Raw genomic sequence first — 22,819 nt, forward strand, 5'->3', positions numbered from 1 at the left:
ATAATTTTTTCTTTGCATTCTCTTCACGTGTTCACAATATTTCCCATATCTCCATGCAACACATAACCAATGCTTCTGTTACAAAGCACCAAACTACCAAAGCTAGTAAAAAGACAGAGTATGCTGTTGATTGGATATTGCTTTAGACACCTCACGTTTTGCAAGACAACCTGTTCCCAACAAGACAGTAACGGCAAGAAATTTAACACAATTAAGTTCTGCAATCATTTGGCCACTTGGATTCCTTCCATTAAAAACCTTTTTAAAAACTGGTTTCTTATTAAGCAGTAGTGTTCCCAAACACCTACAAAATTAATTTTCTGGATCACTGTGCCTGAGCTATTCTTTTCAATAACTAAGCTTGGCTTTCTGATCCTTGTCACTCTTCTGACAGTTTTATTTGTGGCGGAGAAGTGTATGAAATTCTCCAGCTACCAGGAAGTCAACGATTGTGCACAGATTCACACAATAGTGTTTGCATTCCTCCTGCAGGGGGTAGAAATGCTGTATATATTATTCCCTCTCTCTCTCAGCTTCCTAAAGATCATTAATCACCAGGACATGACAACCACCCACTCATGCTCTTGGGCCCCTCCTGATATGCAAATGTGGAAGCAAAGAACTGTGTAGAACTGATGAAAGCCTTGATTAAAATCTTGTTAGAGGGGGAGACATGGCATTTGTTCCAACAGCCAATCATTTAAACTGAATGTAGTCAAGTGGTATGAAATGACATGACGGGCAGAATCATTACAGCCCACGTAGTTTCACTGAACCGTTGATATGAATTTTTTTTTAATATTGGGTTTTTTTCCAAAAAAAGAATAGGTTACAATAAATATCTGTTTTAAAATAACATCTGAATTGAATGCAAACATATTTAAGCTTACATTAATGAAACTGAATTGCTGTCACTCTACCAAACATAAATGCTTGTCTATCTATACAGGAGTGGCCAATCTATGGCGCTCCAGATGTTCATGGACTACAATTCCCATCAGTCGGCCATGCTGGCAATGGCTGATGGGAATTGTAGTCCATGAACATCTGGAGTGCCAGAGGTTGGCCACCCCTGACTATGACAATGAACCCCAGGAACAAAATTATGAGACTTTCAAGGTCAAGAATATAACACAATGAATAATACATTGCAATGATTATTATGTTAGTTATCAATACGTAGTTTGTAAAACAGCATGAACAATCACTTTCCATGTCACAGGCAAATATTGAGTTGGTCAGCAACTACTAGTTCGTGCCTCTGATTTTTATTTAAAGCATTTTAAGTGATCTTGTTCAGGAGTTCTTGCATGTGCGGAAATAAAAATCCTCAATTTAATCATTGCTCCCTTAGGCAAGTTTAAATTATATAGGACAAAAGGCACAGCAGAGGTATAAAGTATAAATAGAATACATTTGGCTCTTATAAAATAAAAAGGCTTATTTAATATCAAACAGCTATAATCATTATGGCAACAAGCACATATGCAGGATTGTCCAATTAACGTGAACTAGAAAGTAAATTGCAGCACAGTCCTGAGGGACAGGCGTGGCCAAGGAGCACAGAGAGCACACAAGGCACTACATTCTGAGATGCACTGGTGGAGTGCTCCAACCAGGCACTGCTGTGGCAATGCCACGGAATAACAGTACAACAATCTACTGCACCAATGGGAAAAGGGGGTGGACTTAGGGGCATGGCAGAAGTTAATCAGCTCCCTAAGATGTCCCAGTCCAGGAACTGACCCCAAACCAATGGAAAGTTATGCTATCAAAACCCAAAATGTAGCCCATAGGCACCCATACAATGGAAAAGTACAAGTAACCCCTTTCCCCCTGCAAACAGGAACAGCCTGCCCAAAAACCCTGGTGGAGCACAGGATACCAACTACAACCACACCAATCATTCCCCTTCCCAACAGAGCCCCAAACTCCTGCCCCTGTACCCAATCACATCTCTCTACGAAGCATTACACAAACCCCAGCCAGGACACTCTATATTTCAGTGAGTAGGGTGCATGGCACAGGACTACATTTCAGAAGTATCTGCAATGCACACTGAAAGAGTGGAGTCTTACACTTTGGTTGCAGGAGAGGCATAAAGAGTGTCCTTAGCACCACTGAGTGAGCACTTAACACTGAAACCCAAACAAGAGAACAATGTCCATGTCATGTGATTAACATGTCTCATATCAAAACCCCAAAAGCAACCCCAAAACATAACACACCATAATAGAAAAACACAATAATTATCACGTCAAAGATTGTTACTTGTTCAAACAGATGTTTACAAGGATTACAAATATGTGGCCAAATAGAAAATAGCCAAAATATTATCAATGTTTACAGTAATAGGTACAGGACTCCAGATGTAATCCCATTTGGAAACTCTTCATCAGCCGAAGCTTTATGCTTGATATGTGGAAGTATCCTAAGACCTAAGAAAGATATTCCAGTCTAACCATTTATGGAGATCTGATAACAGGCAGTAGCACAAATTTAGCAAGGGCTAATGCTGATGGTGCTCCTTCAGTATGCAGGGTGTTTTTTTAAATCATGGTGTATTGTGTTTTGCACCTATATTTTACACGGTGATCCCTCATTTTTTCCTATCATTTCAAAACCCCAACTATGTCCCACATCTGGAGGCCCAACCTAAAGAAGTGATCATGCATTGATTAGTGAGCAAGAGCAGAATCCAGCTACCCCACTCTGGGAGTCTATACCTGCACCCCCTTTGAATGAGTCCAGATGCTGCCTCAACAATGAAAACTTCCATACCCAAGGCTAGCAGTGTATGAGTATGGGGTTGACATGAGCAATGTCCAGACAGCACCATGCCCCACTTCATGCAATGGGGATGTGTATCAAGGAGCACTATGATGGAGGGGACAGACACTGGCAGCCTAGTAATGGGCTGTTGACACACTTTGTTGCCAGGTCACCCCTCCTCACCCAACAGGGGACAAGGTGTTAATCCAGTATGGTTCTGGCTCTGAACTAATACAAGACACAACTGTCTGGCAGCTGCCCCACTGTGCCCTGTGGACCAGCTGGCCAAGAAACCATGGGGTTCATTGTCTTGCAGGATCACAACCCTATTCAGGAGGAGGTTGAGCTGCTGCAGAGCACTTTCTCATAGGTGTTGTTTGGAGGGCTACAGCATGCTCCCCAGGAGAGTTCCCTGGCAAATGAATCCCCCCACTATCGGGTGGGACCGCAGACTCTGATGGAACCCCTTCTGTGTAGAATCTGTGCATGTGGTGATTCAACAGGGGATCTGGGAGTCTGACCAGTGCAGGTTGCGTACTGGACAGAGAAAGTTGGCAACACAATTCACTTGACCCCATCAACAGTTGCTCTTCAATAAGGTTTGAGAAGTTCAACAACTCTGTTCATGTCTGTTTGTGAGTTCCATGCCCACCCATTCCATCCCCCGATATGTGATTACACCTTAGAGCTGCCTGATGACTGAATCTACTCTCATTAGAACATAAGAACATAAGAACATAAGAACAAGCCAGCTGGATCAGACCAAAGTCCATCTAGTCCAGCTCCCTGCTACTCGCAGTGGCCCACCAGGTGCCTTTAGGAGCTCACATGTAGGATGTGAACGCAATGGCCTTCTGCGGCTGTTGCTCCCAATCACCTGGTCTGTTAAGGCATTTGCAATCTCAGATCAAGGAGGATCAAGATTGGTAGCCATAAATCGACTTCTCCTCCATAAATCTGTCCAAGCCCCTTTTAAAGCTATCCAGGTTAGTGGCCAGTCACCACCTCCTGTGGCAGCATATTCCAAACACCAATCACACGTTGCGTGAAGAAGTGTTTCCTTTTATTAGTCCTAATTCTTCCCCCCAGCATTTTCAATGAATGCCCCCTGGTTCTAGTATTGTGAGAAAGAGAGAAAAATTTCTCTCTGTCAACATTTTCTACCCCATGCATAATTTTGTAGACTTCCCAATCATATCCCCCCTCAGCCAGCCTCCTCTCCAAACTAAAGAGTCCCAAATTCCGCAGCCTCTCCTCATAGGGAAGGTGCTCCAGTCCCTCAACTTCATCCCATAAATTCTTGCTCTTCTCTGCACTTTTTTCTATCTCCTCAATATCCTTTTTGAGATGCGGCGACCAGAACTGGACACAGTACTCCAAGTGCGGTCGCACCACTGCTTTATATAAGGGCATGACAATCTTTGCAGTTTTAATATCAATTCCTTTCCTAATTATCCCCAGCATAGAGTTTGCCTTTTTTACAGCTGCCATGCATTGAGTTGACATTCCCATGGAACTATCAACTAAGACGCCTAAATCCCTTTCCTGGTCTGTGACTGATAGCACTGACCCCTGTAGCGTGTATGTGAAGTTTGGATTTTTTGCCCCTATGTGCATCACTTTACATTTTGCTACATTGAACTGCATTTGCCATTTCTGAGCCCACTCACCTAATTTATCAAGGTCCGCTTGGAGCTCTTCGCAATCCTTTGTGGTTCTCACCTTTATGCCTATAACCTCTCCTAGAGGCCAGTCATCAGGATGCTGGTCTGGGTTGTGGTTTCAAGAAGGGCCTCTGTCTTTTGTTTGTCTTTCTTCCACTTTTCCATGGGATGGCGTGTGTGGTTCGGAGCAGAAAGTGTTATGTGTGGACACCACTTTTGCTGCTAGCCGCGATGTGGACATTCTGTTTGCTACACAACTACCCTTCCCCTATGGGCTGAGGAGGAAGGTGCTTAGGCCACATGCCTCTATTATTATGCTGTTGCTAGGTTTTTCCTCCCTATCTGGTGTCTCCCCATTGGAGGTTATAGGCATAAAGGAACAGGGACCAAATTGCTAGGCTGCGCCCGTGTGCACCACTACCAGGGGCATCATCGGCTGTCACTGTCTGCCAGGATTGCTATGGCCTATAGCTTGCTTGCTGTGCTGTCTGTGCCTTGCATGTTGTTACTTCCTCCTGCTGAAGGCCCATAGGGAATGGAGTAGCTGCGTCAGTGGCTGGTCACCACCGCCACAGCAGCCGTCAGGATAGAGCTCCCAAATAATGATTCATATTTTTTTTTAAAAATCAATCTACCTTATTATTATACACCTACAACTTATATGCCATTGTATAAAAACACAAAATCATTTTCAGCGTGTGATTTGTTAGCAGGTAAAAGAAAGCAACCTTTTGTTTTTCTCTAAGGCTTTTTTCCTGGCACAGTAATCGTATCATTCAACGACAAACACGCCATCCATTTTACAGAATATACACATATGACAAGGGGCTGATCATCTGAATGAATACGACACTGAACATGTGTCTCTTCCAAAGCTTTAGCTTACATGATTGCTGTGGGGAAAAAAACCCATTCTTGTTACCTACAACTGTGTCTGTCTTTGCAGACTTAATCCTGTTTTTTTAAAATATATATCTTATATATATTGCTATGAGATTTATCATTCCCACACCTCCAAAATATTGTGAAAACTCTCATTAAAATAATCCTAAACAAGCCACTCAACAATCTACTTTTAAACAAGTCATGCTGTTTTGCGTAAAACACCAATATTTGTTCAATCTGAATATTCATTACAAAAAAATCTGATAAGGTCTCAAAATTTGGAACTTTAAAATTGGGGTTACTAACTCTGGGCTGGAAAATTCCTGGAGATGGGGGGGGGGGCAGAGGCTGGGGAGGCAGCTCAGCAGACCACCTTTCAACACTGCTGTTTTCTCCAGGGGAACTGATCTCTGCAGTTTGGAGATTAGCTGTAATCCAGGAAGAATTTCAGGACACACTTGAAGACTGGAAACCTATCTAAAACACAGAATTTCAGAGCCCCTGGATGTGACCTGACCTCATTTCAGAATGATGCATGCATCTATTTGTAAGAAAGAGCCAACATGCATTCATTTTACAAATGAAACCAGGGACCAGTGCTTGGATTAATGTGGTTTTTCAATCACACATGCATTGAGCATAAGATGAGAACTACTCAGCACGCATATAAAGAAAAATCAAGAGTCCAGTGTACATGGTTTGTAAGTACATTCACTGTAACCTGTAAACAAGGCTACGGTCTTACTGTTAATAGCAAATTTAATGGTTCCAAGATTTTCAGTAGGGAGATGAAACCACAGATGTAAACTGGGGGTCTCACCTACTTAGGGGGCTCCTCGGGGCTACAGAAAAATATTTGTACATTAAGATAAAGACATTCTGGTAAGCACTGATCCCGTTCATGAGCCCCTAGCAGCCAAAGAAATTTGAAAGCAGTTGAGCACCAGTTCAGGAGAAAAGTTATGTGTAAGGAAGAGAGAACTGCCCTGCTTGATCCCCTAACAGGATAAAGCTACCTTGAAGTGAGGAAGGATGGAATTGGAGGGTGTGTGTGTGTGGAGATGTGTGTGTGGAGATGGGTTTAAATCCTGCCCTTTCCCATCCAAAGAGAGGCTTAGGATTTGCCCAACTCCTTTATAGCAGCCATTAGCCTTACTGAAAGCTCGGTGAGCCTCGTCAACACTAAAATGAAAACAGTTGGACTGATGAGAAGAGAGACTGGACTTCTGTAGGATATAAAACTGGTCTATATATTTAGGGTGGCAGGAAATGGAGCTGTGACATTCATAAAGGTGGAAATACCAGACAACTGAACACAACTAAAAAGATGTTAGACGGATCACGTGTCAAATTGAGAGTGAATCAGACAATACATATAAAAAAAGGCTACACACTACTGCTATAGTACCAGACACCAGTTTGATATCTGAAGGCTTCTTCAGATGTTGCAATCTACATTCACCTCTAAGCAAGAGAAGACCAGGCCTTGGGTTCATGCACTTCATCTCTGCTCATGCCCCACCACTAAGTAAAAGGCAACACTGGAACTCCACATACTTGATACCCAGAGTGATTCCATGTTCACATAATTACAAGACATCATGGTTTGGAACTTTCCTTCTATGTACAAGTGTGGAAGGAGCAAGGATGAAGTGCATGACTGTTCTTGGTGTTACTAATCCAGGGAGGGAACGAGGATAAATGTCTGAATAGATATTAAGATAGGCAAGCACAAACTAGAGAGACTAAAACTTAATAACAAGAATAGGTGAGTGTTAACTTTGTAGCAAAAGGTGCAGAAGAGGGGACACTATAGTGACCAAGGGACAGCTTTGTAGACCTGGGTTGTGAGACAGGAATAATGAAACACAATAGGTTCTATTTCAAATACTGGATACAAAACACGGCCATTTTAACGATTAATTTTTTTAGAGCAACCCAACACTGTTAAATATAATTAAAGCAGGGTCGAATAGCCACTTACCTTTCTTCTTACACCTTAATTGCCAAGGCCAACCCACAAATGTTTGAGATGGTGGCAGTGAACAAGGAAAACAAATGAGCTATTAATTGTGTCCTATGTATTAGCACAGTAACTGATATAAAAGACCAATTATTTACAGAAGCTTCAGATTTCACTGAAGTGCTCTGCATTTGCAAGTTCACAGTAAAGTGAATGGATATATTATTTATAGCAGCAGTGGCGTAGGAGGTTAAGAACTCGTGTATCTAATCTGGAGGAACTGGGTTTGATTCTCCGCTCTGCCGCCTGAGCTGTGGAGGCTTATCTGGGGAATTCAGATTAGCCTGTGCACTCCCACACACGCCAGCTGGGTGACCTTGGGCTAGTCACAGCTTCTCGGAGCTCTCTCAGCCCCACCCACCTCACAGGGTGTTTGTTGTGAGGGGGGAAGGGCAAGGAGATTGTAAGTCCCTTTGAGTCTCCTACATGAGAGAAAGGGGGGATACAAATCCAAACTCCTCCTCCTCTTCTTCTTCTATCTATACCCACAGGAGTTTAGTCTGTGCAAGCCACCGTTGCTGATCTCTAATGCACACTTGTTTATGAGCCATGCCTTAAGCACTATCTCCAACCTCTTAAGGCCAATTCTCATGAGTGAGTCCATCCAACATTTTGTCAAGGCAACAGAAGCCACTGTGCAAATGTCTACAATACAAAGCCTCAGCTCATGAAGTAATCATGCAGCAGATACCAGATTTTAAAATGCAATCTGTGCATCATGGAAGATATCTGAGTGTGAACTTAGAATGGCCATCTTGAGGAAGGATGGAGATTAAGATTCAGTTTGTGTTATAGACATGAGTCCAGTGCCAAATGGATCACTTTTTTAAAAATCTACTTCCCTGCTCTATTCTACTTCTCTATAAATACTCAGGGCTGGTTTTTACTTGAAGATCCATCAATTGTTTACTGAACTCTTGCAGTGCAAACTGATGCAGAGGAACGTCTATTCCAGGCCGACTTGAAATCAACATGTAGCCCAACATATTTTAAGAGAGTTCACAATTGTTGTTTGAGAAGTGATTTACCTTGTTTAAAAAAACTTCAGTGAATTCCAAACCAATGCTAAAGCTTTCTTATCAGAAGAAAAACAAACCAACAGTGTGAAAATTCCTTTTTAAAAACACTTTTTTAAAAAAGTTCATTTCATTACCATAGAGCAGGGGTCTGCAACCTGCGGCTCTCCAGATGTTCATGGACTACAATTCCCATCATCCCCTGCCACCATGGCCAATTGGCCATGCTGGCAGGGGCTGAGGGGATTTGTAGTACATGAACATCTGGAGAGCCACAGGTTGTAGACCCGTGCCATAGAGGTATATTTTTTGGGATGACCTCCAAGGCTTGTGTCTAATTGCTATTCTGCTATGGACAATTGAGTTGTTTTCATAGTCCAAGAAGAAGAGGCAACTAAAATAACTGGACTATAAAAACTGGAAGGGCTAACATCCCCAACCTCCACATCATCAATGGTTCTTGGATATTTGATTGTATGTTATGAGTAAGAGTTGTATGACTGTATGTTTGGCAATAGGTATTTGCATTATGCTGGCAGGGGATGATTGGAACTGTAGTTCATAACATCTGGAGGGCCACGAGTTTGACACCTGTGTAGGCAGCAGTATATAGTGGTAGTCTGTTAGGTATAGTGATAAGTGGATGTTTAGGAATCACATTAGCACAATAAGTACACTGTGCAGTTTATATTGAGGATTGTGTTTTAGCGGAATATATCTTTGTGTTGGAACTTATCCGTTATATACCACTAGATATTAGTTGATATAGCCAAAGTGCCCAGAGGAGGACCAGTTGGCTGTCAAGAAAAGGGGAGTAAAACCACAACCACTTCACTGAGGCCAGCTTGCCCTTTTCCTGCCATGGTTGTGGTTTTATTTGATTGAGACCTGCATTATCTACCCTCAACAGCAGCCTGGGTACTAGAATGAGAGTCCAGATGCTATAGAGAAGGGGTTGTTATGAGGATAAGATCAATTCTTGACATGAGGCCTGGAACTCATGGCTAGCTTGTCCTCCAGGTCATCAGGTGTCAACTCTTCCAAGCAGTGTGAAGAAAGTGCCAATCACAAGCCCCACAGTTCAATGGCATCATTCACTTGCTTGGATCAACAGGCAAGTTCCACATTGGGGAGCAGTACCCAGAACAGTCACTCGGGATGTGCCAAAGAGCCACGTGGCTTGTGAGTCACTGAGTATAATTGACCTAGAAGACTAACTAAATGAGCTTCCAGTTAAATCAAAACAATATTCCTAAAAAAGTATCTGTAACTCCACTAACCTGTGCAGCTCTTCAGTTTTGTCTTCAGTAGGGCCCAGTGTTAATAAGCAGTGACGCAGAATGGCAGCCATATAACGAAATTCATGGGAATCATTCTATAGAAACACAAATTATGAAGAGGAATATATTTCAATACGAAGATTGTAAACGAAGACTTCCAGTCAGAAATATAAACAGGAATTAAAGCCAATATCTACCATGCTGTCAAATTTCTTCCAGTGGCAAATTTATTTTATAAGCACTGCTTCTGTGAGAAGATCAAATCTTGCTCAAGCTAGGTGAGATTTAAATGTGGCAATCTCTGCTTAGGGTTGACAGAATCAAGCCCCTAAGACTGGACATTTCTAGCCTTGTCACTTTATGGTGCCTCATCCACACCTGGTGCTTGAAAACTTGATGCAGCCTTTTTAGCTACTATAATTAATTAGTAACCCTCCTACAAAATTCAAGCAGGCGAAGTCTAAGCTGTCTTCTAGTAGAGTTGGTTGGCTTGGTGAATCAAGTTGATTTTTGCCTAAATCTCTATCTGCCTTCTGGAACCCCATCTACTTAAAGTGTTGGATCAGGCCCTCCTTTACCCTGGAGAGCTATCACACTGCTTGAGGTTCTTGCCTTGGCTTGCCTGGAACTCTTGGTATATAATGCTACAAAGTAAAGCAGAGGAACCGTTATTTGCTCTGGTCCTTACTTGAGTCTTATTTCCAAGGGTCTTACTAGCTTTCCCTTAATAATATACATACACTCCTAATTCAATATACTGCTAATTCTCATTTTAAAAAATATCCTCAGCACACTGTGCTAATATTGCAGAGTGCCTTTCAATGTAATATTGCCTGTGTGTGAAATTACGCTACCAGAGAAGGTACCCCATTGTACAAAGACTGTTTTTCTGGTAATGTAAACTGACAGTCACAATATGCAATCCTTTGCTTTCATTCAGAAGGGAGCTATATTCTTGAAAGGATTTACTGTGTCCTTTTTGCACTTGAATTGGCTCTCTGTTGACACCCCTATCCCTTCCATGACATCTTTCATTACTAGTGTCAATCCAATCATTCTTCCTTTTGTACCTTCTTCAGTTCATTTGCCACTGTCCAGCTGTCCCCAAACACACTCATTCAAGTATCCATTCCTATGTCCTCTCAAGAGTTTAAGCAGGAAGGTACAACACATAAAGCAAAGATGTGCCAGTAGGAACCAAAGTTAATTTTTAAAATTTTATTTTGCCCCACACCCAAAGGGTTTTTTTGTTGTTGTTTTGGACACAAAAGCTCAGTAGGGAGTGGAACTGCTAAATTTCATTCTCTCTAATTTAGTACTCCAAGCTCCACTGAAAATATATGAAGCTCTTCACTGAATGCCAAGACTTTGCTCAGAGTTAGCTGCAGCATGGGATACTGTTCCTGTGCCTTTTAATAGTACTCCCAATGAAACATTTTTACTTCTTCCAATCTCATTGTGGGACCATGATTATTTTCCTTGGAAACACTCTGGGGCAATTGACATCTCGTAAAATCTAGGTTAAATGACATTTTCTTCAAATATAGGCCTAATAATTCTGGATCTTGGCATTTTCCCATGCTGGATGAGGTTTGTAACCCCACTTAATTGTTCACCACCTGTTCTCCTTGTGCTATTTACATTTAGGTTTAGAATTATTAAAAAAATGTTTCCTCCAATAAAGAACTAGTGGAAATGCTGGTTGAAAACCTTCACACAAATAGGGAATATAGGATATAACCTGTGCCCACTTCAGCAACAATCACAGCAGAGTGCAGGAGTTTTTTCTTGATACTACACACACTGCCATTACAATTAATACACAACAGAGGGGATGCTGGCTGGCGAGACAGAGGACTCGGTGGATCTTGTACTTCCCATATTTATGGAGTTCAGCTGACTTTAGCTGATGACGGTGTTAAGAGTCTTAGGGTTAGACAGGACTCAGTTTTATTGCTGGAAATGGAGGCTAATGTCACTTTTTAAAATGTTTTTTTCTGTCTCCATTTGGTACGGTCGAGGGCTTTCTATCTGACCCTGCCAGTCTGGCCATGCGAATCCATGCCACAATAAAACTTGAGACCAGGCTAATGTTAACATGCTCTATTAAGACACTTCTTGAAGACAACTCAGAAACTTCAGCTTATTGAGAATGTTGTAGCTCAAATACTATACCTACACTGCAAGGCACACTGCTAGCTATTGGTTTGTTTTGAGGCTCAATTCCCTGTGCTAGTTATTACTCATAAAATTCTCATAGCCTGTAATGTGCATATCTGTAGGACTACCTCTCCAAATATGCTCTGCTACAACAGTTCCACTTATCTGAGTAAAGCCTTTTCAAGATAGCACTCTGCAAATGAGTAAGATCAGCAACTGCATATACCCAAGCATGTTATGATGATATCTACCCTGCAGTGGAATAACCTACTTGACTGACAAGGTCAGGAAGGTTCCCAGCACTGGCATGAATCTATCCAATGTGCCAAACAGAACTTTTTTAGAAGGGTGTTTTCATAAAGGGAATATTGCTGCAGTTTTTACTTTTGGTTGGAAGGTGTAATCTGTTTTTCTTGTATTTACTGTAAATTTTTAATTTTTGCAATCTGTCCCCATGGGAAAGGCATAGTAAATAGCAAATAAATAAAAGCCTATTCATTTTGGCATGTCTTACTGAGATAAGGTGCTATACTGCTGAAAGTTATTACTGAATTAAACAACTACTGTTTGAGGAAACAGGAATGAATCTGCACTAAGAGTACATTTACACTTTGTTTGGGGAGAAGACAAAGTACTACAAGAATTCCATTTGAAACAGCAGACTGGGATCTTATGCATTACTGAGTTAATGGTGGAAGGGTATCCAGGCATTACTCAAAACAGAACTCTTCCCAGGAAGGAGATCTGCACATTATGTAACCTTAGCAGCACTGTAGGTTTTGTTGTCCTACGCTGGAACTTGACACTTAAAACCAAGCAGAGGTTCTCCAGACACTCTTCCAAGTTCAACTTGAGTTACAGTTTTGACATTAATGCAGCACTGTTACTGGGACCAACCCCTAAGCACAAAACATCAACTCAAGCTATCTTGACTAGTGTCGCAGCACAGATACAGAAAAATCATCTGAATAGTTACCTCTGGCAGAGAAATAAATATGGCCAGAGTATTTCAGCTCTAAACTTACCTCACTGTGTACATTCCAACTGTCAAGAGTTACATTAAAGAGGGCTTTCAGTGCTTCAATAGCACAATCTGTCTCTTGCAGTGACAGGGGTGACATTTCATCTTCCGCTGTGATGTATTTATCTGTCCATCTTATGCTAAAAGCACTTTCCAAGGCCTGAGTCAACAGTGGCAATCCCTGAAGATCATAACGCAACTGTGATCTAATATCTGTATGCAGAAGGGAAAGTAGGAAGAGGAGCCGTAAATCAAAGCATTTTATGTCTTCAACAAATTGTTGGTCCTTGCACTTTTTCAGTAGATTGCAAAGCATAGCTGCCAAGTTCAGTTCCAGACTGAGTTTTTGAGCAGCTGGACTGTTAAAAACAATGTTACAGAGGCATTTTAAAGTTTCCACTATGACAGGGAAGTCAGTCACATCCTCCAGTGAATCCTCCAGAGAATCCAACTTCGCCAGCTTCATCAGTATCTGCATGTTTTCCTTAGTTGTTACAGGTACTAAAACTTTCTTGTCTCTTGAAAGAATACGAAGAGCTTCCAGGCAGGTGACTCTACATGATGTTTTTATATCTTTGTCCAGAAGATGTAATATCTCTTCACATAATTGCTGTGCATATAAGGGGAGAGGAAAAAAAGAGATTTTAGAATTGTGTCCTGGGATTTACCACACACACATACCCCCAGTCAGAGTGCTCTTGAAAAAAAAATTGCTTATTCTATGTACTGATTGGCAGATTCTTCAAAATTAAAAAAACACACAAAATAAATCATACCTGATCCACACAACAAAGTATTCCACTAAAAGAATATCATAACCTCTCACTTGTATATCACTTGCCAGTTTCCCAAACAGCAGGATATCAAATGTTGTGATGGGTCCAACAGTGTCTCTCAAAAGCACAAATTATCTTTCTGGCTAAGAGGATGAGGTCACAAGAACTTAAAGTACTTACAATTACTTAAAAGTACTTAAAATTACTTAAAGTACTTAACTTTTTAAAAAAATAATGTGTATAAACTTATAGCTGACTTCTTCGGGAAACAATTTCTTACCCCTTCAATTTATATCTACAGTTTTATATGCAGATCAGCATTTAGTTCAATGATTTATGACCAAATTAAATGAGAAAGAAGCCATGGCACTGTACAGTATCTTTGAAAATGTACACTATGAAGATGACCCACCAACAAATTTAGCACTGTGTGACCATAATGGGATGGAAACAGCCTTCAGAAAGTATTCCCCAAATCTACCACCAACAGCACAATTGCACATTATTTATCAAGCAGCTCTCTGGACAAATGGCATACATCTTATCAACTATAAGTAACAGGCTCAAAAGGTGTTCAACTCTCAATCCAAACCATGGATAACAGAACAATGTACAATAAGACCTGTGGTGTAGTGCAGTGGAAACTTAAAAACAGCTTTCTACATATGGTCTGATACCCTAAATCATAGGCCGTTTCCGCACGGCCATGATCGGTGGGGGGTGCATTGGCGTATATGACGCCGACGCACCTCCCCCCCCGGGACCGTTCGTATGAACGGTCCCGGTAGGGGTGGGGAAGACGGCGCAGTGCTGTGCCGTTGCCTGAACGCCTTCCCTTCCCTCCAACCTTCTGGAGCGTCGCCCAGGCCTGGACAACGCGCTGGAAGCTCGGAGGGAAGGTAACACGTTCGGGAAAGGGGGGGATGGCGCCTTCCAGCTGCTGCCGTTCGCACGGCAGCGGTTGGAAGCCACTGTTTCCGAAATACCTCGCCCAGGGAGTGAGGTTCAGAAACAGTGGCTTCGCGCCGCTCGGGGGTTGTGAGGCCACTGCTGCTGTGATGCAGCGGCGGCGGTTGTGCGAACCCTTTCCCAGGGACACTGTTTTTAATGTCCCTGGGTCGCTGTATTCCGCCCGTGCGGAAACAGCCCTAGTGTGGCAAGCTTAGAAACTCACCTTTCCTTTACAAACAACTCAGGAATTGAAGACTTCCAGAGTTGCCAGTGTCACAGTTAAGAACATAAGAACAAGCCTGCTGGATCAGACCAGAGTCCATCTAGTCCAGCACTCTGCTACACGCAGTGGCCCACCAGGTGCCTTTGGAAGCTCACATGCAGGATGTGAAAGCAATGGCTTTCTGCTGCTGCCGAGCACCTGGTATGCTAAGGCACTTGCAATCTCAGATCAAAGAGGATCAAGATTGGTAGCCATAGATCGACTTCTCTCCCATAAATCTGTCCAAGCCCCTTTTAAAGCTATCCAGGTTAGTGGCCATCACCACCTCCTGTGGCAGCATATTCCAAACACCAATCACACGTTGTGTGAAGAAGTGTTTCCTTTTATTAGTCCTAATTCTTCCCCCCAGCATTTTCAATGTATGCCCCCTGGTTCTAGTATTGTGAGAAAGAAAGAAAAATTTCTGTCCACATTTTCTATCCCATGCATAATTTTATAACTTCAATCATATCCCCCCTCAGACATCTCCTCTCCAAACTAAAGAGTCCCAAACGCTGCAGCCTCTCCTCATAAGGAAGGTGCTCCAGTCCTTCAATCATCCTTGTTTGTTTGTTTGTTTATTAGACTTGTATACCGCCCCAACCCCCAAAGGGCTCTTGTTGCCCTTCTCTGCACTTTTTCTATCTCTTCGATAGTTATACACCAGTCACAAACTATGGTTTCTTTCTTTCCTACAAGCCAGGATTATGCTGTGCTCCAAAATCCTGGTCTGTATCGAAAAAACAATCCACAGCTTGTGGTTCAAACATAACAGCAGACTACCAACCAGGCACACTGAAGCTGGAACCTGGAGACTTGCAAGGACTTGTGGTTATGACAACAAATCATTGTACATTGTTGTATCTGAAAGTAGTCAAATGTTTTATCTGCATACTAGAATACAGAGATACAGCTTGACTGTGTGCCTATCTCCCTCCATTTAGGCAGGGCCAGGAAAACAAAGACAAGTATCAGAACAGAATCTACAATTCTGCTTTTTTTTCTTTAAAAATAGGCACAACTATGAAGTACACAAGGAGTAGAACAGCAAAGAAAAAAAGTCAAATTATCCAGCCAGAATACTTAAAAGAGGTCTTACATAGCTCATTGTACAAGACCACTAGTAGTCCCTAGTACTTTGGCCTCATTGAGAATTATTTGCCAAAGTACACAATGTTCCTAGTCTCCCAAACAAACGATAATTGGCATCATGTCATGCTGCCTTCCCTTGGCTTGGTTTAAGATTGTGTAGTTCATTATGTCTTTTGACCCAGGGCTTTCTCAATTTAAAATTCTTGGCTGATTTTAATTAAGCCCTCCACAGGGGGCTCATGAGATAGGCATTTTTTTTTAATTTATTGAATTCAATCTAGTACCACAGCTTTTCATGGGCAGGATGATTATAATCAAATCAATGGGAAACCCTAGAATAAAGTAGCCCATAAATAAGCTGCTTTCCCCACTTTCTATAACTCACACAAACTCTTGTATGGGCCAATGACATTCTTACTGTTGCCTGTCTAGAGTACAGAACAAGTTACCATCAGATTGAGACTTGCTGAAATCTTAGCTGCAAGCAACTCTTGAAAACAGCAATTGCTATTAATGTTGATCTCGAATTGACAAATCACCCGGGGAAACAAGCCTACACTGAGGAGAAGAAAGAGATATGAAAGCTGAACAGTGTGGAGATGACAAGAGTAAAAGGGCAGATCATGAAGACTCCAGCCCACCACAGCTAGTTAATTAGTACTGGTTGCCTGAGCATAGGAAGTAGAATTTCAAGAGGTTACGTTAAGCCAGGAACATTTCTTAAGAAAATATATATTTTAAGCTTTCTCCTTAACCTTTCTATGCTACAATCTTATGAGCTATGGTAAAGAGAAAGGAAGAATGTTTAAAGTTGATGATTACCTAGTAGAAACGATGAGGGAGTTCAGCAGCAAAGAAAATGAATGAGGTGAAATACCTTTTGGTGGCTGTTTCTAAGCAGCAATTAAGGATTCTACAGCAAACAGAACTTGAACTGCTATAATTTAAGTTTCAGGTAAGTTCACTTGCAGTGCAATCCTGAACAGAATTACGCCCATCTAGGCACACTAATTTCAACTGACTTGGAATGGTGAGTCTCTCCTTAGGACTGTACTATTAACAAATCAGCAAAGTATGCATTTGGCAGTGAGAGATACTGATGAAGTTTATTTATTTGATTTAATATACCGCCCTATCCCCGAAGGGCTCAGGGCGGTGAACAATAGAATATCATATATAAAAACATACATATAAGTTAAAAACAATTACATTCTAAAACAATGTCCCACAAAAACCCATATGCAAGTTTGTACTCCTTTAGCTCCGAGTACAAAATTCAGCTGCATGAAATACCCACCTTCACAGCAACACAAATTTCCCAGTTTCTGAATTTCTCTTTGGTAAATCTGAACCACCAAAAGAATTTCCCTGTCTCGCCCTACTCCAAATTATCTTTCTTGTTGATTGGAAATGACATGGTAGCAGCAGGAGGCATCCAAGAGCTGCAAGAATTGTTCTTTGCTGCTGCTGTGTCCTTCCAAAGGACCGCATGTTGATAAATACTATTAGCAGATCTTTCTGCAAGATCCACCTACTTCATCTGCAATAATATGACTTATTTTTTCTTTTTGTATTTGCCACTCCATTACTGTGATTGTACACCTTCAGCACCCTAACAGAAGGTGATGCTGCCATGTTACCTGTAGCATATAAAATATCAGCTCTCATGTGATGGGTACAGAACACCATTTTACGAGACATGCAAAAAATAATTTGGTCATCTGATCATCACTTGTCAAGATGATGAAGAACAATGACCCTACCCATAAAAGTGCAGGTGGAAAGGAGAAGTGATCTACTATGACTCTCACAGATCATCCTGAGCAATTGCCACAAAATATTTCTGTAAAATTAGTGTTATTTATCCTACTATAGAAAAAAAAAACCAGAAGTAGCAGCTGCCTTCTTTCCCATGCTTCCAGGTCAGGGAATATCAGATCATATTCACAGGAAGAAATGGAAAAAAAAATCCCAGGCAACTGAAATGCTTTTCAAAATTAATACTCTTCCAGCCCAAGCTGTACATACAATTTTGATGCTAGTTCCCAGACCCATGTGGCAACTACACAAAACAGTCACCGTTTAACATCTTATCCCTTTTTTTGCACTTCAAGATGTATTACAACAATCAATTCTCACCACGACACAACAGGTGTACCACTGCATTAATTCCTTTATATACATAGATATTAGCAATAAGTGGAAAAAATATAATGGAATCTAGAAAAGTAATCCTCTCAGGGCAACAGGCAAAGATAGGGGATATCTACAGAAAATTGCCCCCCCCCCCCACCATCCCAGCTTTGCCAAGGAGGGGCAGCAGGGTACTAGCGGAGATGGGAAGAGTTATCTCCACAGGCACACACACACCGCCCCATCATTTGGGAAGCTAAATCCTGGCTTTCCAACATACTTTTTTAGGAATAAGCCACACTGAATAAACCAGAAAAGAATTCTGAGTACATCTGCTGCAGTTTATTCACCAAAGCTCCAAAAGGGATGTGCCAGGGGAAAAAACAAACAGCGGTAAAGCCATGTCACAGCTGAGGCACCACTACAGTGGAGTTCCCAGTAGTCTACTACTTTACTGCACATAGAGCAAGGCCTTGGAAGAAAACTGATGGTGCCCAACATGTTTTTATGGAAGCAAGCAATGCTGGCTATAGATTAGGGGTGTCCAACTCTGGCGATGTCCAACTGGGGTGTCCAATTGGCCATGCCAGCAGGGGCTGATGGGAATTGAAGTCCATGGCTGCTCTGCCACCTCCAAAAGGGCTTTTCGGCAGTACAAAGAGACAAAGAACCAAAAAAAAAAACCTCTCAGAAAGCTCACACTGAGTTCAGTGGACTTATGCCACCCTAAAGGTTGCATGAATTGGAGAGCCTGGGCTGCAGCACAACTGCTGAAAACCCAGAGTGAAACGAATGTCAGCTCCACCACCAGGAACACCCCTGCCATGCCTCCACTGCACTGACGTGACTAGTACCATCAAGAGAGCATTATGTGGCACTGGGCACTGTGTCCAGGCATTGTGGGTTGTGGCGGAGGCCACCTGCAGGCATTTCTGCCCCTTCACTGGGGTAAGCATCCTGGGGAGGGCAAATCCGCCAGCATGGGCATGCATCACTGCCAAGCGTGGTTCCCTTCACCCTTTGTATGGGGCTCTTAGATATATGTTTTCATTTTATTTCCTTAGCTCTGTTTTTCCTACTATGATGACTATTTTCCATGTATATGCTCAAGTTTAATCTTTAATAAAGTTTCTTTCCAGCTTAAAAATGCAGATTGGGTCTGAAAACCTACCCATATGATAAGAGCACTCATACACACACATACCTCCCCACTGGGGGAGGGGAGGGCTAAGGTAATCAGAAGATCCTCCCATTCTCAACCAACTGAAGCTTCTGAACAGTGTTCAAAGGCAGACCCACATAGAGCTTGCTGCAAGAGTCCAGTTGGGATGTGGCTGAATCATGATAACTGTGGTCCATTCTTATCCAACAGAGAAGGCAGCTGTGTATCAGCCATGCCACCTAGGAGAGACCCATAGATTTCACCCTTCCTTCAAAAACTGTGAAATTACCCTTTCAGGGATTCTTCAAGCCTCAGTTGGAAGCATTATCAACCAACAGTACTTCTGTCTTGACGTCAATACAGTATTATTTATTCATGAAATGGTATAATAATTAATTCTAGGAATCTCTCTTATGTTGCACTATTTATTTCTTTGATCCATACAAACCAAGAATGTGTCAATAATTTTAGAAGCCTCAAATTATTTCAAGGGCCATACTACGAGCTGTGTATGACAGTGAGGATCTGTGACTGAGGATAAAAAGCAGCTATAGTGCTGAGCAAGGAGATTGTTAACACTTTATCCCATTGTTGTTTTCCCTGTCAAAAGTACCATCTCCACACAGCCTGCTTTGTCCTAGTAATGACATGTATCCATCTTCTTTCCCTACCAGAATTTAAAGCAGTCCGTTTTTCAAACACAGAAATGGCAAAGGGAACTCAACCATCGCAAGTCACATTCACAATTGCCATCAACCCAAAGACAACATGACTTCTATATATCCCACATGCTGAACTCACATACGGTAAGTATGAACATTACATATATAGCCATAATCTTTTAGATTATCAGAGTATCTCTGAGAATGAAGGTTTGTCTCTCTCTACCCATGTTGAATGCTAGCCAGTCCTTGAGGTATCTGGAAGGATGGGAAAGGCTTGCAAGTCAGTCTTATGACTCACATTACTGTGTGAGCTTTCAGGTTCTCAGGAACTCTTTATTAGGCTGCACATTAAAAGATAATAGCTTTCCTTTTTTAGAAGTACCTGCCAAGTTAAACTCTACTGGAGCAAGAGACAAGGTAGTTAGAAGCTTTCTCTGTGCTAAGTGGAAAATGACTGCCAACAAGCCCCACTGTAAAATTCCTAGGCCCACTTTTTTGAACAATGGATCAGATGCCACATTGGATAATAGTGTTCAGAAGAGCCACAGGTGGCTCCCCACACACAAAGTATTAGTGGCATAGGGGAAGAGTTAAATTCCGGTTTCCTCAATGTCATAGTTCATGCCCATATTGTCCCTCCCATCTGGAAGCTGTTTTTGCATCTTAATTGCATAGCAGAGATCCAATTATGAATCCCTTAACATCATATACAGTTCTGCCCTTATATGGAGTTCTTTCTGAATGTTTACTTCAACAGCTCTCCAAACTATGCAATAAAAAGAGAATTTATTTTACAAGCTAGTTTCTAAGGGAACAGATAGGTCCTGCTGACATCATATCCGTGTAAAGTAACGCCTCAAGTACGTACTAAAAATGTTGCTTTAAATCCCTCATCTCCAGAATGCATTATATAGACTGCAGCTTTCACTTAGGTAACTGTCTCCATATTTTCTTTTTATGCCTTTCAATCATGATAAATGTACACAAATCCTTGTACATTCCAGAAGATAAAGAAGGACAAAAGTGAGTAGAAAAGCAAAAACTCATTGGAATTCTCATTCATTTATTGACAGTATATCCATGTGTAAAGCATAGCTGACTGTCTTCACCTTTGTTATCTGGATGGTTTTCAATTATCAAAACAAAAGAATTCTGAAGGCATAACAAACGATAGTTTATTCTCATATTATTATTTGTTTTGGCTAAGTCAGAAACTCTCAACACAACTTTCCAAAAGAGTACATTTTAAGGACAGTTTTAATTTTAACATGTAGCAGATTGTTAATTTTACCATTTAACTTTCCATTTTACCACTTAACTTTCAAGAACCCAGTCTTCACAATGGAACAATCCAAATAAATAATTCCTACTGGAACTTAACAGTTCCACTGTAAAGGACAGACAAACACATCACGTACCCAGCGCAAAAAGCACATATAACACTGCATCATATGGAAACAAGAGAAAACAAGCACATGCTTTAACTGTAACATGCTTACCTTTCTTTTCTCTTCATCAGAAGGCTCAAATTTGAAGGTACCCCTATTCTAAAGAAACAAACAAGTAGTTTTTTTAAAGTGTCAATATTTTCAATAATCAAGCATGCACATGCTGTTTTGTCAGAGTAAGCTCTATGTCAGCATCTAAACCAAGTAACGGAGCTTAAGTCTATATGTTCTCCCATATTAGGTATTTTTTAATCACACACTTCAGCAGGAACAAAAATAAGCTAGCTTCTCATTCCTTGGGTGGAATGGAGTTTTGAGGATTTAATTGCAATTTATTTTGAAATTACAGTCAGACTAGTACCTATTTATTTACTCCAATTTTTTTGGCTCCAACAATAACCCTGTAAGGATAGTTAGGGTGAGAGTATGACTAGCTTCTAGCAACCCTTCATCTGTCAATAAATTTGCTATTGAAGCAATCGTACCCAAAGAGGTTACCTTTAGTACTCTGAAATTATTATCCATAAAAATTATATTTGTCAAGAAAGCGGCCTTTGCCATTTCGTGTCTTTTTGAAATTCTGGTTCAGGCTTTTGGGCCTAGTAGGTTACAGAAGGCCCCTCTGTGGGCAATAAAGTCATACCTTCCAAGTTCACTGAGACAGATAAGAGTTGAAATGGATACAGGTGCAAATGAGATCATGGGAGCTTCAAGGCTGAGACCAAGAGAGGTCTCAGCCTTGGTGGCACTCATATTCCATCTAATTAGCACAAGGAACCCCAAGGAGAGTGAGTTGTTCAACTTTGAGCATGTACTAAGCACATGGTCACGTTTTGGCAACACATGATTGGCCAAACAGAATCAGACAAGCTGCAGGCAGTCTGGCATAAAACTAGACTTTTTATTTGGGCTTGTGCCTTTTGTTTTTGAACCCTCTTGTTTGTACCTTTGAGTCATACTTCTGACTAGGTTGGTCCTGTGGGGCCTTTTGGATGTCGAACTTTGAAATCTTCCCTGGACTTTGTGTTTCAGTCTGGTCAGACAACATCTGGCCCAGAGGACCAAAAACTATTTTAGGTTAGTTGGGTTTTTTTTTTGGTTTTGGTTTTACATTTTACTGTCTCCCTTGCTTTGTACTGCTCTTATATTTATACACTTTTTGCACCTTTTAAAATAAACCTTATTAATTATACTTCTGTGGTGTTTGTTATTTGATTTTGGGGGCTTCATCAAAACTTAATACCTTAGCCTACTTTGGCTACAGCTACCAAAGTAATTGTTTTTGGAACTCAACTTGCAAGTGTCATCTCTTGTAGGGATTACCGCTTGAATTAATGTATGACAGGGCTAGTGACCTGGTCCCTCAGGCTCTCAGTTATAGGATTTGCGAAAGGGGCTGGTGGCAGCTCATTACCCTGGCTGGGTAGCAAGGATTCATTCCTCATATACTTAAAAGGAAACTCAGGCTTTGGAAGTACCCTGATGCATTTTACCCACAATATTTGCACC

At 41.4% G+C, this 22,819-nt stretch overlaps 1 protein-coding gene across 1 annotated transcript in view; it reads right to left on the reverse strand.

Moving 5' to 3' along the window:
- The window catches only part of RIC8B (RIC8 guanine nucleotide exchange factor B), a 38,940-nt gene that overhangs the window by 13,364 nt on the left and 2,757 nt on the right, over window positions 1-22,819 (reverse strand). Inside the window, exons 2-4 of the mRNA XM_048499218.1 lie at window positions 21,362-21,409; window positions 12,826-13,431; window positions 9,641-9,735 (exon numbers count right to left, since the gene is read on the reverse strand). Coding sequence (XP_048355175.1) covers window positions 9,641-9,735; window positions 12,826-13,431; window positions 21,362-21,409 — 749 coding nt within the window. The remainder of the gene's footprint in view (window positions 1-9,640; window positions 9,736-12,825; window positions 13,432-21,361; window positions 21,410-22,819) is intronic.

This window comes from Sphaerodactylus townsendi, linkage group LG06 (genome assembly GCF_021028975.2).
Source record: "Sphaerodactylus townsendi isolate TG3544 linkage group LG06, MPM_Stown_v2.3, whole genome shotgun sequence".
NCBI lineage: Eukaryota > Metazoa > Chordata > Lepidosauria > Squamata > Sphaerodactylidae > Sphaerodactylus > Sphaerodactylus townsendi.